The sequence below is a fragment of the Anopheles arabiensis genome, chromosome 3 (assembly GCF_016920715.1).
Source record: "Anopheles arabiensis isolate DONGOLA chromosome 3, AaraD3, whole genome shotgun sequence".
Taxonomy (NCBI): domain Eukaryota; kingdom Metazoa; phylum Arthropoda; class Insecta; order Diptera; family Culicidae; genus Anopheles; species Anopheles arabiensis.
The window spans coordinates 70,759,597-70,777,664 of NC_053518.1; the positions used below are offsets into that span (position 1 = coordinate 70,759,597).

The 18,068-nt window shown below is 42.9% G+C and overlaps 1 protein-coding gene across 15 annotated transcripts in view; it reads right to left on the minus strand.

Annotated features, from left to right (window-relative positions):
- Positions 1–3,631: 3,631 nt before the first annotated feature.
- The window catches only part of LOC120899881 (alpha-catulin), a 72,113-nt gene continuing 57,676 nt past the window's right edge, over positions 3,632–18,068 (minus strand). For 9 of the 15 annotated variants that reach the window (XM_040306187.1, XM_040306189.1, XM_040306188.1 and 6 more), the window contains 2 exons: positions 17,216–17,326; positions 3,632–10,680 (listed from right to left, as the gene is read on the minus strand). In XM_040306187.1, coding sequence (XP_040162121.1) covers positions 10,555–10,680; positions 17,216–17,326 — 237 coding nt within the window. In that variant the 3' untranslated portion in view covers positions 3,632–10,554. Of the gene's footprint in view, positions 10,681–12,764; positions 13,008–15,021; positions 15,445–17,215; positions 17,327–18,068 lie in introns of those variants that run through there. The other 6 variants (XR_005739116.1, XR_005739117.1, XM_040306185.1 and 3 more) reach the window with 6 other exon arrangements.

The following is an 18,068-nucleotide window of genomic DNA, read 5'->3' on the forward strand; positions in this document are numbered from 1 at the left end:
TTTCTTTGCATCCCGCGAAAGCGAAGCCACACCTCAGCCCAGCTTACCCTAATGCAGCACCCCATTCGGTGCGAAGCTCACAAACTGTACGCCCACCCACCGCCTGTGCCACCTGTTAATTGCCGATAAATCTGTAAATATATCGGCAAATCGTGTTAACTAAACATTGCAACGCACATGCAGCGTACGGGTACGCACGGGACGCCGGAGCTTTCCCGGGTGACGCCGGGACGGGGTTTGAATTGGATGCAAAATGCAAGCACTTATGTGGTTGGTGTTTTTTTTACCACGAACCTTTACTTTTCGCTCACACTCGCTGCTGGCAGAAGGATTTGCTTCTCACTTTCACTGCACCGAGCTCACTGGCTCAGTACGCATGTGCTACACACGAGAGCGGTGTGCGGTACGAACAAGGAACGGCAAAGTTTCAAACAGTCAAATGAGTTGAGCGATGGAGAAGAAACGAACCGGGTTTTGAAAAAGCTACTGCTTGCGTTTATCGCAAGAAATTGTTGTTGAAAGATAATCTTTATAATAAGATTATGGGACATTTCAAACTATGTAAAGCTATTTCACCACAATCTGAGCGATACTGTTATCCTTGAGCTGTCTGCTTACATTACTCCCCCAAGCGGGTCTAGCTTTTGTCAGGTGTGTAAAAGAAAAATTAGATTGTAATAAAATCCCTCCACAATCTCTTTAAGCTCTTGTACTTTCAGCTTACGGAACCGGGACAGTAGCTCTGTTAGACCCCCAAAATACGTGGGCCCCCGACAAACGCCGGCACGATCGTGTGCGATGGGATTAGCAGCTCGTAAGATCGAACCCGAAATCCCCCTACACTTCCATCGGCCCCAGCAAGCGTGCGGCCAAGCAATTAGAAAAACATACATTTCTTTTCCCACCGCCGAGTGAGCTTTCCGGGCGCACCAAGCAACGACGCCGCAAAGGCAAAGGCGGATTGTGTTCGCAAGCCGTTTTTCCAATTAATTATACCGCCATCAACACACGGAGACACGGCGCAGCGGTAGTGTCTCGATACACGGGAATGTCGAACCATTCGACAACGTTTAGCACCAACCGGCATCGGCATCGAAATGCAATACGCCCGGGTGAGGTTTAGGCCGGGGGTTGAGGAAATTCCGGACGCGAAAGAAATCGAAAGATAATCGTACAGGTGTGTACAAGGGCGGGGCTTAAACGGGCCGAAATTATGCAATTATGATTTATCAGCGGCAAGTAGAGCGGGTGTTTTTTGTTTTTGTTTGAAGCTTTATTTATTATTAACACGTGCACACAGGGCCAAAGTGCATTCGGTGGAGCGCGTTTGAAGTTTTGAGGAACATTAATGCAAAGGAATTTCAAATACATGATTTAGAAACTATCTGCTCTTGTTATAGAATAACTCAACGTCATTCCCGATCGAGCTCGAACCTCCCAATCTGTTTCTCGATTGTTCTTCGTTTGCAAAAAGAATCGCCTCCGGTGCCATCGCTTTTGCCCGTTTTGTTCCTCCCAAGTCCATTCAATCAACCAACCTAGACAAGAGAAAGGAAACCATAAGTAACCCGAGGATCGTGAGGCAAGAGCTGGAAAAAGGTTCACTGGTGCTGCCAGTGCTCGTTTCATTTTCGTTTCCACTCGAGCGGCATCAGTCGGTCGGGCCGCGGCGATGTCATCATCTTCGACTTTAACGGAGCGTGCACTTAATCGTCCGAGCGGCTTGTTATGCTTGAAATGAATGCCCCATTCATCGTGCGAGCGTTAAACGCTGTAGAATGGAGCCTTTTACCATCCCTGTTCGCTACGTGTGGATCAAATGAAATGTTCCAGAAATGTAAGTGGAAAGAGAATAATTTGTATTTATTCTTATAAAAAGAAGTTCTGCATTCCAATTTGTATCAAACCATAAACCAAAACAAACCTATTTTTTACCTTCCCTCAAAGAATCTATAGCTACACAAGCCCCTAACAGTTGGCACGAAAGTAAATTCCAAAAACTGCAGCTGCTCACTATCCTGCCGACCGATCAAAGAACCGCCAGCTCCATCCGCATAGATAATAAAAAAACGAGTAAACGAGTGCAATGAACACAGCAGCCACCGGTAAACGAAACCCGCACCGTAATGCAGCCCAAAAACTTACCCCTAGCTGCCGTTCTCGCCATGTGCGCCCTTTTCCAGCCTTCGAAACAATTGAATATCATCCGAAACAATCGGTTGAACCTGATGCTGAGGGCAGGCTGAAAGGCTGGCGCTTATGGCCACCGGCGAAACCGACCGCGTTCTTTGGACCGCGACCGAACAATTAGTGTACGCGGTGCAGCCACAGACGCCCACTGCACTGCACCCAGTGCTGGTCGCAAGCTGGGTGGGTGGGTGGTGATGGTGCAAGCGCGATAATCGAACCGGGAAACCTGTACCACCATGGGCTGCCGTCGGCTGGTCGTCGGATTTCGAGATCAGTTCAGCGTGATAGGAGATTATCGGTGCAGTGCAGAAGGGATTGGTTTCACTCAGCTTCCCGAAACGTACAACAGTCTGTTTATTGTAACAAAAGGAAACACTAACGATTGTTTATAAACTGTTTTGTGGTGCATAGCGAAGGAGCATTTTTAAAAAAGTTCACTCACAAGTTGCACTGCAAGCTGTTGCTTTGTGTGCAATGTTCTTTTCAAGCTACTGCAACCAGCGTTAATTTGGTCACTAAATGGCTTTTCTTGGACTTTTTCGCTTTTCTAAATAAATACACAGCTACGATTCTGATACTCTGAGACACTTTCGAAATTTACTGAAAGAATTCAATATAAAAAAACGTAAAAAATTGATGACCAACACAGCTTGCGTTCAATAACGGCGATTTAGCTGCATACAATATTCCTTGTACGAGTACACTTGTATGCAATTTTTCAACCAAAGTGCTAACACAGGGTGCCTCTTTAAATTGCATTTGCTATTCCTGCTGCTCAAAAGGGGGAATTTTACAGTGAATTTGACAACAACAAAAACCTTCGGTTTATTGAACAGTATGATAGCAGAGTCGGGTACTGAATCGGAAATGGTTCTGTATCGTTTCCTGGCGCGAGACTGGTTTACAACAAAATATAGATGAGTTACAGGGTTTGTATGGGTTCGGAATAGGATCCTGGCTGGAGGTAAGTTTGAGATGAGTTCTAAACCAGGTATAAGTTCAAGATCGATTCCAGGGCCTTTGTGAGTTCAGGATAAGTTAGAGGACCTTTATAGGTCTAGAAATAGTTCCGGTGCCAGTATGGGTTTGAAATCAGTTTCACAGCCGTTGTTTCACAGCATTTCCAAGGACCTATTTAGGTATGAGAACAGAACCAGCTGTTTCCAAGTCTGAGTTTCCAAGCCTATATAGGGTTTTGTATACATTTTCCGAAAGATGGAAGTTCAGAATAAGTTCCCGAATTTGTATGGAATCAGTATCAGGGTCAGTATGGGTTAAAATAAGTTCCTAGAAACAGTATGGATGCACGATCGGCTTCACAATCATGAATAGTTTAGAATGATTTTCTCTTAAAAGGCCCTTCGAGGTTAAGGGCTCCGGGTGAATTGAGTATCATAGTTCTGTAATAGGAAAAAATAAGCAAAACAATAAACACATAAAATTAATAATTATAATAAAGAATTTTTATTTGATAATAGTTCAAGTTACATTTTCGGCTTTTCTTTCACCTCGCCTGCTTTTACATCGCTACTGGTCTGTCTGCCGCTTGGCCCTACGAGTTTTTACGACTTTTTACAACATTTATTATCTATTCGGTTCCTTTTTCGCTTCTTCTTGCCGATGCAGATCTTGCACAGAGAGGAAAAGTGTCCTACAATCGCTTTTTTCACTCCAGGTCTATCGCTGCACACGTGCCAAATGCCTTTGCTTGCCAAATGTTGCGTTGCACAAAGTTTTGTTTTTGATTAGAAATGTATCATAGGAATATGTTTTGTTTATTAGTGTTTTATCGTGTGGTTTATCGTGTTTTTTTTTTTGTTCCACCCTCTTACATAGTTCATTGTTCCTTCTTTTCGCTCTTGCTACGCTCATACGTTTCGTACGGTGACGATTTTATCCTTTGCTTGTTTCGAGCTTTCGTTTTAACGTTTTAAATGATATGTCTATCTATTTTTACAATTCTCTCTCTCGCTCTCTATCTCCCTCTCTCTCTACTTCGTTTAACGGATTCCTGTTCTGATGCATCGAGTTGCCATTCAACATACACATCCACTTACATACGCGTTTCTATTTCACACTTCTCTTCGTATGCTACATTTACCACGTTCCATTTACTTGTACTGCCTGCTAGCTTGTCGTCTGCCACTACGAGCACTATTGTATGATTCACAACGGGGGGGGGGGGGGGGTTTCACAATGCACGGTTAAATATGTTTTGCGTTAGCTTATGTGTTTTTTTTTCTGCGGAAATATGTTTTCCATTTTCTAGTTAATGTTTGCTTCATCTTTTTACTTACTCATCTTCTTTTTTTTTTTCTTTTTCCATTTATCAATCCTTGTCAGTGTTTGTAAGTTTCGAGAAATAGTTTGTTTGCTAGTATGCCTTTCTTCATTCTATCTCTATTACAGAACTATAAAAAATCGTGGCAGATCTGGGATACAAAAATACGCCTAAATATGAATTCCGATTTCGATTCTACTGACTGGCTCATGATAAGAGTTTAGAGTAAGAGTTAAGAAGGAACCGAGAAACTTATGATTCACACTAATGAGTAGTGAAGAGCACGACGTCTAGCAAAAAGGGGGGTTCTATCACTAGTATCTTAAGATGAAACAACCAGAGTAGTTAATGGCTTTCCAACCAGCACAATAACGGTGTGTGTTAAACACTTCCTTCCGTTTTCTTCCTTCCAAAAACTGCATTGATCCATGGCAAGTGGACCTAGCATATCGGAAATGCCTAGCTTACTGCCAAACGATCACACAATTGCCTTCTTCTAATCGAACCAATCGAACGTTCTAGTGAATTGGATTTTAGGTTTCCTATCTCCCATGCTAGCAACTATCTATATCTAGATACAACTGTTTAAGAACATGCCAATGTCTGTTGTGTACTGGAAAAGTGTGAAGAAGATTGAGTAACTGTTTGTATCTGTTTTTGGGTTTGATTTGCTCTGTTTTCCGCTAATGCAACTGCTACCAGCTGCTTTGCATTTAGTTATTTCTATTCTACAATAAATACTGTCATTTCAAGGGACATCTTTTGCTTATTGCATCTGTTTTTTCTCTTTTTCTTCCTATTAATATTCCATTATTTATTTTCACATCGCAGCTATGTTTCGTTTCCTCTCTTTAATGATTGTTTTCGTGTGGCATCGCATCGCTTCGTTACAAATCTTTCAAATATTGTTCGTTGAGCTTAATAATTGGTCACTGTTTTTATTTTTATTTTTTGGGGGCTGTGGATACGGTGGGCCACCGCTAAAAGAAGCAATTCGGAATTTTACTTCACTTTACTCTGTATTCCCAACAAAAACAAAAAACCTTTCTTAACTGAAAGCATTCATCGCTATATTGCTTTTAAAAATTTCAATTCACGAACGGAGACAAATTGCTTTCTATGTTTTGTATGACGATATGACGATTTAAATATGTATGGCAAACTCAACTCGACAAACCATCCGCAATGTGTACAATCCGCCAAAACAACAGTTACGCGAAACTTTATAAAAGTTCCTCACACACTAGCTCCACTTGTTTCGACTCTTAGTACGACAGCTATCTTACGCATTAGTTGGTGGGTAATTGCTATAATTCGGTCCTTCCTGTAACCGATACATTCCGATACATTCCGATACAATCGACTCGGCTAGCTCTACTACAGTCACAAAAAAAGCTCAATACATTTTCCATTCTACGCCTGTTTGCTTTGCTTTGCACATTTACTTTCACGGGATGTGATAGCTGTTTCGGCTTTTTTGTCTGGGGACAGGGAACAAACGAACGCAGCGTAACAAATGGGCGCACATCGTTCGCACTAAATGCATCTCTAGTAATAGTAATTATTGTTTCTCGTTTTGTAGCATGTTGCATGGTAGTTTTTGGATTGATTTCAATGTGTTCAATTGGTTTTCGATTCTTTGCACTGCCCCCTGCATGAGGTTGCTAAGGAAATATAGATAGATATACAGTTTCATCTTTATCATCCGTAACAGTCATAAACTATAGCTGTGGAGAGTAAGCATGATTATACGCGAGTGTTTCCAAGTGTTTGTGTGTATGACGATAGGAATGAAATATGATTTTGCCTCAAACATTTGCCACGATTCGTAAAGCTTGATCGACAATGCGCTTTATTGTTTGGATCCTATTCTACCCTGAACTGTTCCATGGTGTGATCGTAAGTGATCTCGAACTCTGTGTTGTCTAGCACAGGCGGAAAAGTATAGGTAAGGTTTGTTTTGGTTCCGCTGTTAACAGAAGAGCCAACCTATGTACTTTGAAAATAATCACAATTTTCATTTTATATCGATGGTTTTAAACGATTTGTTTCCTGTTTTCTGTTTTTCCTGTTCTTTAACCTTCACTATTTAAATAGTTTCATGTTTTACACTTTCCATACTCTCTCTATACTAGTTTTCACAAACACACACACACTTACAGACACAACATCGATTATGATTCCTGAATTCATCCAAATCTAGAAAAGTGTACGACTTTAATGAATTGTATAAATGAGTTTATGCTTTCTCTTGCTTTTACCATTTAGGTAACCGCTCTTTCTAGCTCTTTTAATCACTAAAGTATTGCATTTCTATGAGTTTAGTATGTATATGTATCTATTTATCTGCTGTTCACAACACTTGAAGGGTTTTGGTTTTTATCTTCTTTAAATTTCTTGAATAAGTTCGGATCGTATAACGGTCGAATTAGTTGAATGAATATTAGTACAATCACACACGCACACTCAGAAATGGCGGTAGGAGAGGATTAGTTTTCACATCCTTTCACCCTATCACCACATCATTATGACATCAGTTTAATTATTGTTGTTGTAGTTTCACGGGTAACTACTACACTACCGCTCTCTACTACGTTTTGCTGATGGTTGGGGGTACCCTGCGGGGTTCCACAGCAAGTGCCAACAGCACTAAGCAATGTTATCATGTTCGATACCTTTACGTTCGCTTCGTCGTCCTCGATTACAAATGCAGTGGAACGTAAAACAACCAAATACCGGTAACCAAAAACTCAACTCCTACCGAACTAGCGCCAAAACGTAGTCGATTTTTCCCTTACTGCACGTTTTCAAAATGCCTATCTAGCTTACTTTTTGTATGATGCATCGAAAACAATGGAACCTTTCTTAAACGTAATTCGTCTATTCGTTTGCAAACCGGCTGCATAGTGACCATGCTCTATCCATTTCATACCTTCCTGTACACATTCCTCGTTCGTAAATTCTTCTTTTGCAACAAAACAGCTGCGAGAGATCACGAATAATTCCCCGCTGTCCCATTTTAATCAGTTAAAAACACAAAAGACACAAAACAATGCACCTTAAATTCTACATCGTTTCCCTCGCCCTGGAGGATACTAATCACCTGTGTTCGCTACTTCAAATACTATCCTAGCTATGAACGAAACACGCATGACGGGTTAAATCAACACTTTTTCACCTCAACAATTAAACCGTATCATCACGCTGGAAACGCTTGATTTTCGATCGATCGTTCGGCCGGACTGTGCGTTGTCCCTGGCTCCTTCTATTCTTGCAGACCACTCGTGACTGCTCATCATTTTTCGCTTCCATTTTCTCGGTGTTTTATGTGGCACTGCCCCCCAAAAAAACGCAATCTTCACGCTTACACAGCTGCTTCAATCGTCTATCATATGTCCACGTAGTGGTCGTGGTGGTGGCCGGGTGGCACACGAGTGTTTACTTGGCCACTTCAACGTTAACGCATACACAAAACGCGCGAGCTCGCTGAAACCGGAAAGAAGTGGAAGCTTTTCCGAGTGTACGCGGTGTGTGTTACACTTTGTCACTACGTACGAGCTGCCATTCCTTTGCCGCGTTTCAGGCGCTTGCCGGTTTGCGATGTCGTACGTTGTTTTTTCGTTATTTTTTTTTTTATTCATTTTGGGAAGTGGCATCAGAATAAGCTTCACCTCACCCTTTGATGCGTTTGAAAGCAACGTTCGGTTGGGAGGTCGTGAAAAACCTACCCAGAACAGAGGGTAGGACACTTCAGACGGGAGAGAGAGAAAGAGAAAGAGAGACACATGGATTACACGCACGAGATACAGGGTTCGTACGGTTAACACATACACACACATACAGTTGGCTCGAGAGTTTCGAGAGTGTCAAACATCGCCCCTCCCAAAACCCGTACGGCTCTCAAACACTTCATCAAAGCATCCGTCGCACGTGTGCATTCTTTAGAATGGATTGGTGTTTTTTTTTTCGTTTTTGGAGAACCCGAAAAGGCCATGCCGGATCAATGGATCATACAAACACGTATGAAAAGTCTACTTGACAGAAGCTTCAACGAGTCGGTAGTATTAACTGTATACAAAAGAATGTCTAGCCAAAGGGTTTTGAGATTAATTTGATTCCAGCCCCAAAGGATGCACACGAGCACGGATTCGGTGTTGCCTACTCTGATGTCGGCGATTATTTTCTATTTTGCAGGAACGGTAATCCGGTTTCTGGTTTTGCTTTTCGTAACTGTCCCGGATGCTGCGGAAATGCATGGAGCTTTTTCCCCCCCAGTACTATTTAGAAGCCTTCTCTCGTTTTTCGGTTTTGTATTTGCTTTTGGTTCGCTTTTGGCCGGAAGTTTGCAAGCAGTGCCATAGGATAGATGGTAGAGTTTGAAGCGTTGATGAAAGCATAGTTCTAAACAGCCTCGTTACTGGTGCAATCGCTGCTCTCTAATGGCTAGTAATAGTTGTAGTAGTAATAGTAAGAAAACCAAAAAAAAAGAAAACATAAACAATCGAAACACCACCGACTACTTTATTACTTAACTTAACTGCTATGGGCATTATACATCAATCATCGGTTTCATGCCGGTACTTAAATGTTACGAAATTCGATATTTGTTTGCCACAAGAAACCCAACAACTTAATCCTGTAGTATAATAGATACGATTATAAACTTATTCGCTTATTGTAGGTGCCGGTATCCAGTATCCAGTTTGCTTATATGCGTTGCTTTAACTTAGTATTTAAACGAGATATTTTCAACATTCAAAACTTATTGCGTTTAACATACATCTTTGCCGTTTACACGAAAACCTAGTGGACCATTCTTAAAGCTAAAAGACAAACACACACGCACGAAAGTTCTAGTGAACACAATCTTGTCTGTCGATCATCTTGCTTCTTCTTCTTTCCTCCTGCCTATGAATAACCCTAGTTAGTTCGTTGTGTGAGTGTGTTGTTTTTCTTCCTTCTCGAAAGCCCAGCAGTGGAAGAAACAGTGCGAGTGCGAGTACGAACTTATTGGAGGGCCTTTGCAGTTGATCGGAAAAGCGGGAGCGAGTCATCTAGCTAAGGTCTAGAATGCTGGTCTCCCTTTGGTTCGTACGCTGCAGATCTGCTCTGTCCTGGCTAGCAAAACGCACGAGCTAGCGAGAAACGTTGTAACGCGAGAAAAGTACAGCTACAAGATAATTCGGTGGAAAAACAGCAACGCGATTCGAACGTCCAGGAATAGTCACAGCGAGAGTGCCGGTAATAGTATCGTGAAAAACTCGATCGACTCGGTCCGATACAGAACCGACATTCGATACCGAGTTTTTCCTGTTCCTTAAAGCCCTGCCCAAAGCCTGCCTGTGTCTGCCGGTGAAAGCCTCCCTAAAAGCCACAATTGTGTACAGTGTTGCAAACTAACCTACCAACGAGAGAAGTGCGCCTAAGATGGTTGGGTGATTGACGGAGCGGATGGGTAGGAGACAAACCTGCTAAGAGCAACGCGGGGACATTTCTACGACTAGGATAAAAGGGAAACGCGAGAGAAAAGGGGTTGCATTTCTTTTGGAAAAACTGTCCAATGAAGCTATTATTGAATGAGAGAAGTAGTAGTTGAAGTAGTAGTAGTAGTAGTAGTAGTAGATGGAAAAAAGCATTTCTCTTTCTCTCTCTCTCTGTATCTCCCTCTACCTTAGTTTCTTCCTATAGGAGAATTTTACAATTTCTCTCATCGATTGCGGAAAGTGTGCAATCGAGGTAGGATTTACTAGGAATTTCTCTGGTTTTGTTTTTTTTTTTTTAAGTTGGTTTGGTTTGGATTTCCGGTCACTAAACATTCATATTTCAATATTTATGATTTCATATACACATATATTAACAAACAGTAATGGCTGGTGGATTGGCTTCGCTTTGGCTGCACTGGACTGCCCGTCTCTAGTATGTGTTCGTCGCTGCTTCTCGCTCGGCTACGAGAACCATCAAACATATATAAATTCGATAAATATGGACATATGCAATGTTTAATGCTTATTCTAAAAGAGCAGGAAGGAGACTCGGGTCCGCCGGGCGTCACCTTTAACGCCCCGGCGGGCCATCCCGTACTGTCACATGCTCGCCTCGGTGCTGGTCGTGGAGCCCTTGCTGTCGCCCTGCAGCCCGGACGCACCGTCATCGTCCCGGGAGCCACCGGCCGCGGCCCGGCCCGCCAGTCCACTGAAATCTAGTTTATACTGTTTTGGTGTATATGTGTGTTTAGCACATGTTTTTTTTTTATGTTGGTGATGGTGTAAATGTGGTTTGTTTGTGAAGAAGAAAGATGGAAACAAGAGGAAAGATATATTAGCAACAGCGTACTGGAACTGTTCATTTGCATATACATTTTGCATTCCATTAGTCAAACCCTAAAGCAGTCAACTAATGAAAAATTAACAATACAACAAAAAAAAACCGAAAGCAAGCAAACACAACAATTACACAAACGAAACTACAGAAAGAAACAATAACGAGTGATAAAGTATGCAGTACAATCGTTTTATAGCATACTGGTTTGAAAGCCAAGAGTAAACGACTTATTAACTTATAAACTAAACAAAAATTATGAAACTCCTGCCCGTAAACAAAAGTGTCATACAAACTAACAATCAAAGCAAAATAGAAGCATGATTCTCACAAAAACAAAGTTAATACTGAGCAAAACTCAAAACGAAAAAAAAACAAAACAGTGGAATGAGTAAATGAAAAGCAATGGAATCAAATAAAAACATTTAGAAAGCTCTTAAGTTCATGTTAAACGACGCTAAATAGATGGATTTATGTCATTTCGAAAACTGTGCTGAAAAGACCGGTCGTTGATTTGACACAACAGCTGAAAACAGTTCAGAAAAGTGTGTTAAAAGAGCACAAAATAAATTGCATTAAATTAGAGCAAAACGATAAAATCATATTGAAAAGAAATAATCAAAAAACAAAGACTCCCAAAATAAACCCTTAAAATGATCCTAGGATTCGTTAGGAGGGATAAAATGTTCGGACAGAGTGCAGACTTTGGATTCACTTTGTCGCTTGAATACGCCCGAGCAAAAGAGAACCTGCTACAAATGTTCGAATAGGTAGACAAAAAACCAACCAACACACAAGGAACTAGGAAGACTCAACATCCTCAATGCAGTGAGTAACATTCGTGTCTGCAAGTTCTGTACGAATTTTCTCCTTCAAACGGAGTCTATTTGTTCCTTACACCTTTGCCGGTGCTTCCCACGTCCCGAAGCGTAGGTTGCAGCTACCACATCGATTTACGTATCCCATCGAAGTCGTACGACCGACGGCGAACGCTGGTTTCAGATGTCTGTGGGTTTTTTGGTGTTTTTTTGTGTTCGTATTCATGTGTTTGTACGCGCAAGAAGGGTGAAAGGAAAAAAAATTGGAAAAGATGCAACGTGAGATACGGACGGAGCACAAAACGGAGGGAAAGAGTCAACTCTAAGATCCGAAACGTGATCGAGATTTTAAACCCGGGTGCGATCAATGGGTGGACAAATTTCCTCTCACGGACACGGAGGTATCATGTAGGTAGAACGTTCCAGGAACGAGAAGAAGCAACTTAAGGACAGGGATGCTTTGGCAAGGTTTTGCCAGAATTGGATTCACGGAAATCTCGAGGGGATTTTAGAATGGCTTTCGTCATTTATTAGTACTGTAGCGAGCGAGTTTTATTTCATCGAACCATCGAAGGGTGACGGGCACTGGGCACCCTCAGAGCAAGTATTTGCTGCGGTACACGAGACAAGTGGTGTCATTTCAATGAACCATCGCTTAAGCCAAGCTTAAAGTGTGTGTATTGTTTTTTGTAAAGATTTCCGAGACATGTTTCCGCAATAAATTCGAATGATATTGAAAGCATCATGACAATGCTGCTAGCGTACATCTGCAATCAACCGTTACGATGTTCACCGGATGCCTCAAGCTGCACAAGTTGCGCAAGTGGACAAGCGAGATGTGTTTCGGGAAGCTTTGATACATACACAGAGCATTAGAAGATGAACGTTTGGGCGTTTGATTCTTTGCAATAAGGTAGGGTTAATTTGATTAAACAACTACCGTAATTTTCCTTGCAATGCCTTCAACTTCACTAATCCAACTTCCGAAGTGACTGAATTCGCATGATTTGGTGCTCGGTTTTAGCTTGCATGCTTGCTTGGCTTAAAGTTCCACTATATCTTTTTGGGTTTTTTTTTTTTTGTGTATACTAATCACTGCTTATCTTAAAGTCTATGTTCCCTCCCCCTTCCCATTTCTATTGGTTTTGTTTTCGAACCTCCAGATCAACACCTTCCACCGTTCGAGTGTCAATCGCTAAACACACACATCAAACAATCGAACGACGGCGCACTTGACACTTAGACATACACTTCTCCGTACTGACGTTTAGGCTGAAGGCATGCGAATAGATATGAGTCTAGATTCAAATTTTGTACGGTGGTTTGGCTGAGAACGTGATTAGCGCTGTTCTTACCCGCTTATACTCACAGGGCAGCTGGCTCTTCATCGCTCCGAGTTGCTGTCGAAGCGGTAGGGGGTTTGGCCAAGGACCGAGGATGGCGACCAGTTCGAACAAACCGAAACAGAACAGATGAAGCCGCATGTATCGGTTTCGCGTGTGAGTGTGTCGAAGAGGAAGAACGGGTGGCGGTTAGTATCGAAAACCGGAACACTGTTTGGGCGGAAACTTGGTACCCTACTCGAATGTCCTTCCCGGCGCGATGATACAGGCTGATGATGAAACTTTGTAAACACACACAGGCGGGCATAGTCCTAGCAGTGACTTGCGAAACTATCAACGAGATGCAGGGACGTGGAAACGATCGCCGTTCTCGGGCTCACACCCACTTGTATGGCCGATGAGACGAATGAATTGCTAGCACGAATGATGCGCGAAATGGCCACGAGATGGCGTGAGGCTTCCGTGTATGGAGGGTGATCGAGGTGGTGGTGGTGGTGGTGGTGCCGACACGAGATGCTCGCGGGTGGATTTGGTGAAAGCAACAGAAGAAAGTAAACAAAAAACAAACAGCACATCACAGCTTAACATAAACCAGCGTAACAACAACAATGACGGCACTCATTTGCGGCATGCCTGATTTTTTGTTTGGTCTGCGCCGGAATGGTGCATGGTCGATTCCGATGGGTGTCTCCGCCGTCCAGGGGGTTCACACGAATGTGTTAGATGTAACCGTAGTCCGCGGTTTAGTCGTGATCATTGTCACTAGTATTAGGTGAATGTATCGAGTACTAGAACGAATCAACTATCTTGTTTGTGTTACTGTTTACTTTTCGCTAAATTACGTATGCTACTATGCGCTTAAAAGGGTATTACCTGCGTATCTTGGCATTGGTCCTGAGTGCCTTAGGAATCTAATATTTGGTCCTTATTGTTTGTACGTTTCTGTTCTTGTGCTTTTACTCAGACACCTTTGCTAGCTATTCTTATTATAGATCTTTTGTAACCTTTTTCATAAAGTAGCTATAGCTATTCGTTCTATAATAAGCAAATTATTCTTATGTGCAATTATGTGCAATATGCAATCAACTAAAAGTCCTGACTCTGAAGTTTATGAGATCAGAAGAAGAAAAAAATGTGATTTTTGGGATATTTCAAACAAACATGGCCTATTCATTAGTTAAAGTTGATAAATGTTTGACTAGACTGATAAAAAACGATCTTCAATATGCAATCAATTATTAAGTATTTTCTCACATAAAAATTAAATTCTTACAACCTCAAAATAATGTTCACTCCACTTCCTTCTGCATTTTAAATCAGATACTTTAAATCTGATATCGTCTTTATATTAGGAATTCATTTCATTTCATTTCAGAGGATTCATTTCTGGTGTTTCGTCCTAATCTACAAACTGATATTTTGGTTTAACCTTAGATATGTGCTTATGCATTGCTTTCTTTGGTATATCCTAACATATGTACTCAATCATCTACACTACCAGTTATTAAGTTAACGTTAGTTTGGTACAGTAACTCCTATTCATCCTATTATAGCTATAACTCTATTCACCCTACCTCCTTCAATTAGGCCATCGTGAGTTCATCAGTCTGCAACCTGCCAGGGTTAAAAACTTTACAATCCCATCCTGTTCCGCCTCGAACGCGTCTATCGGGTAATGGTAAATGACTGCAGCACACCTTAAGTGGGTTAGAACAATCTTATTAGTTGCGTCACTCAATTGACTGCAGTTGGACCGCGACGCTCCTGTCAGTTATGGTGTCGCCCCGTACTCATTTTTGCCGAACGTGCCATTCGTTTGTCATGCGATTAGAGTTCACGTGTTGTGTTCCGCCAAACATTCAAACAGGTACCCGGAACGAGGGCCGCGAATCCGTTTTGCACTTTTGCTGCCTGTAGTTTATTATTCATAGCCAGCCGACAAGCACACACACACACAGAGTTAGAGAACACACCGCGTCGATTGGGAATCGATGCAAGTGCACATGCAATGCAACAAACAGCAAACGGCGGGAAGAAAAAACGACAACAAACAACCTTCAAATCGGCTTACGTTAACTTTCACGGTAGCATTTTCCTTTGCTGCAGTTTGCCTGCATTTTCCACCTGTAGATCCGCAATCCGTGCGTGTGTGTGTGAACGTCTCTGTACGTCACGAAGGGCACTTGGTGATGAGTGATTTGTGCGAAATTCCGTGCAGGCATAATAGTGGACTGGTTTAGGTGAAGTTTGCACTGCGATTGCAGTCATTTAGGCGCACATGGTGTTCAATACGTTTCGGTCCTGTTTTGTAACCTTTGCTCTTCCACACACACACACGCCTACGGGGACGGATTTAGTTAGGTGTACGGCTCCAACGGCGCTTCATTTTCTTGCATGGGAATGTTGGTAACGTTGTGTGCGTTCGTCCTCCGCGAGCTGCTTCGTCCTATTCCTTCATCTTGAACGGCACCTGCTGTGGTAATCGCAGGGCGTACTTTTGATGTTTGATTTCATTTTCCAATTGTTGGCCCATTCCATCCATTTCGCAGATTTGTAGCGCAGCAATTTCCAAACCCCCCGGGAAAGGTGACGCGCAATAAATGCCATGGCAGAGTGCCGCACACGTTCGTGACACATTTTTACGCAAAAGTTTGGGGCATTTTTTACCGCATCGCCAACAACAACCGTCAGTCAACATTTTCACATTCCACACAGTTTCGTTTGGTTTTTTTTTGCGTGTTTGGGTGGGTGGAAGTGTAGTGTGTTTGTTTGTTGCCGAGGGAGGTTTGGTCGAGTGCAGTGGGGAAGGAAGGAGCGCACACAGTTGGAGAAGTTTGGGGTTGGCGGCCACATAGTGCAATTTCAGGTTTCAAGCACCAAACCAAGGGTGTGCATCAGGTGAAATTCAAGACAAACGGGGAAATGGGGAAAAGAAAGAGGAGGGAGAAAGAAGAAATGCATACGATTAAAATTAAATACTTGTTTAACTACTTGCAGGCAGCTGCAAACGAAAATCACAAGCGTGTTGTGTGTTTGGCGGTAGTGCATCCAGAAAATCCAGCTCAATAATAGCCACAACGTGGTGCACAATGCTTCTCTTTGCTGTGTAAGACGGTGTATCAACACTCTGAAGTTGCGGTGCTTCCAACGCGAAACTGATTGCAGGAACGATTATTCTTACGACCATCTACATTCTGCTTTCCAACCGCAAACACACATACAAGCCAGTACATCAGTTCCACCCGCTACGAGATGCAATCCCCAAAGCACAATCCCAAAGCAAACTTCTACACAGCAAAACGTGGAAGAACATGGAGGAGGAAAATTAGTACACTGTCACTAGCGAGCAATTAAACAGTGGCTGTGGCAAGATAAATAGTTTCCTTTCTGTATCACTCGCCTTAAAGGAGGAGGGTGGTGCAACACATTAGCAGACCATACCGTGGTGCATAAACTTCATTCCCATTTATAGCACGATCAACCAGGAGTTGTAGGAGAGGAGGAAACACACGCAAAGTAGAGAAGAAGTAGCTAAAAGGGAGGAAAATCTGGCTCGCTAGAACACGCTTGTGGCTGTGGTGTTTCGTGTACGTCTGGTGCAGTGTCCTAGATCACGCTCACGAACGCGTAACGGTCAACAACTTCACGTTGACAAACGACATCTCAAAGCAGTTGTGTGTGAGTGTCCTGGGAATTTATTTTCACACCCAATAGTAATGGATACGAGATGAGAAACGTACAGCGATGTTTGACGATAGATGTCGCTAGCTCGCTTGCTCAAGAAGCTGCTACTCAGCGTGGAACTTGTCCAATGATCAAGACGCATCATGTCAAGTTACACCGTATGTGTGTGTGCTGAAGATCTTCAGAAAAAAAAACTCTCGAACGTGAACATGACACATGCGACGCAAGGACATATAGGAAAAAATAACACACACATACACACGCACAAGACAACAACATTTGCACACACTGGGACGCGAACTGAGAGCTGGTTGGAGTTGATGGTCAAGAGCGAGACATGAACCCTGGTGGCAGGATGAGGGCAGGACACAACACACTTCAAAGAGAGAGAGATCTTTGTCCCTGTTTTGCTAAACGAGTAGGGGATGTGAGTTGTTCCGTTCTTAGTAATGCAGCGCTCTCTCATTATCTCTATCTCTCTCTTTATCTCGGGGCTAGCGATACTTGGACAGCAGCAGCCGTCCCCGGTTCCGCGGGTAGCGGATGAACGGTACCGACGTTTGTGCCGGAAGGTGCGTTACCTTGTCTTTGGCGGACTTCGTGCTAGTGGAGGACGGTTCGATCGAGACGCTCGCGACGGCCGGCACGTTTATGAGCCGGTTGTCGAACGGGACGCCCGTCTGCTCGAAGATCTGTAAAGCGACACGTACACAATCACACACACAGAGGTTGGTTGTGCGTTTTGGTGGTGAGAAATGAAATGAGAAACAGAAACAAATGCCAACGACAGTGATTACAAACAGCAAAGAGCGCGCGAGCGCGGCCGCGGTTCAATACAGCTAATTAGTGCCCAGCGATAAAAGGAACACACAGTTACACTATACTTCGTCGTCCCGCCAGCCCCGGCTGACCGGTGTTCGAATCAGTTAATCGTAAATTTCTCTACTTTATGCCCCGTGGGTTGGCCACCGCACCCAGGACCGCTGCGCACATCAGCAGTGATTGAATTAAACGCCATCCCTCTTTCCATACCGCCCTGCTGCGTGTGCATTTATTAAAATATGCAGCAGCGTTTTGTCGTCCCGGTTCGATCCTCTTCGAGCTGGGTTGTTAATTAATTAACCGTTCCCTCGTTTAAAGGGTCACAATGCAATTACAGCACAATCAGGCACACAGCACCTCAGCATGGGAGCGAGAGCAAAATAGAGAAAGGGACCATACCAAGGGGATAAAAATGGAAAATAAATAACCACACGAAAACCATCGATTACAAACGATAGAACGACGCCTCAATTGGCGAACAGAGGCAACGAAAAACAAAAATCATACCAACCAAAAACTAGTTACACATCGAACGGAACGGAACGGAAACGGTGCATGATTAAATAATGAATAGTAATTAAATTATGCAAATGCAAACCACACGGCTTCGTA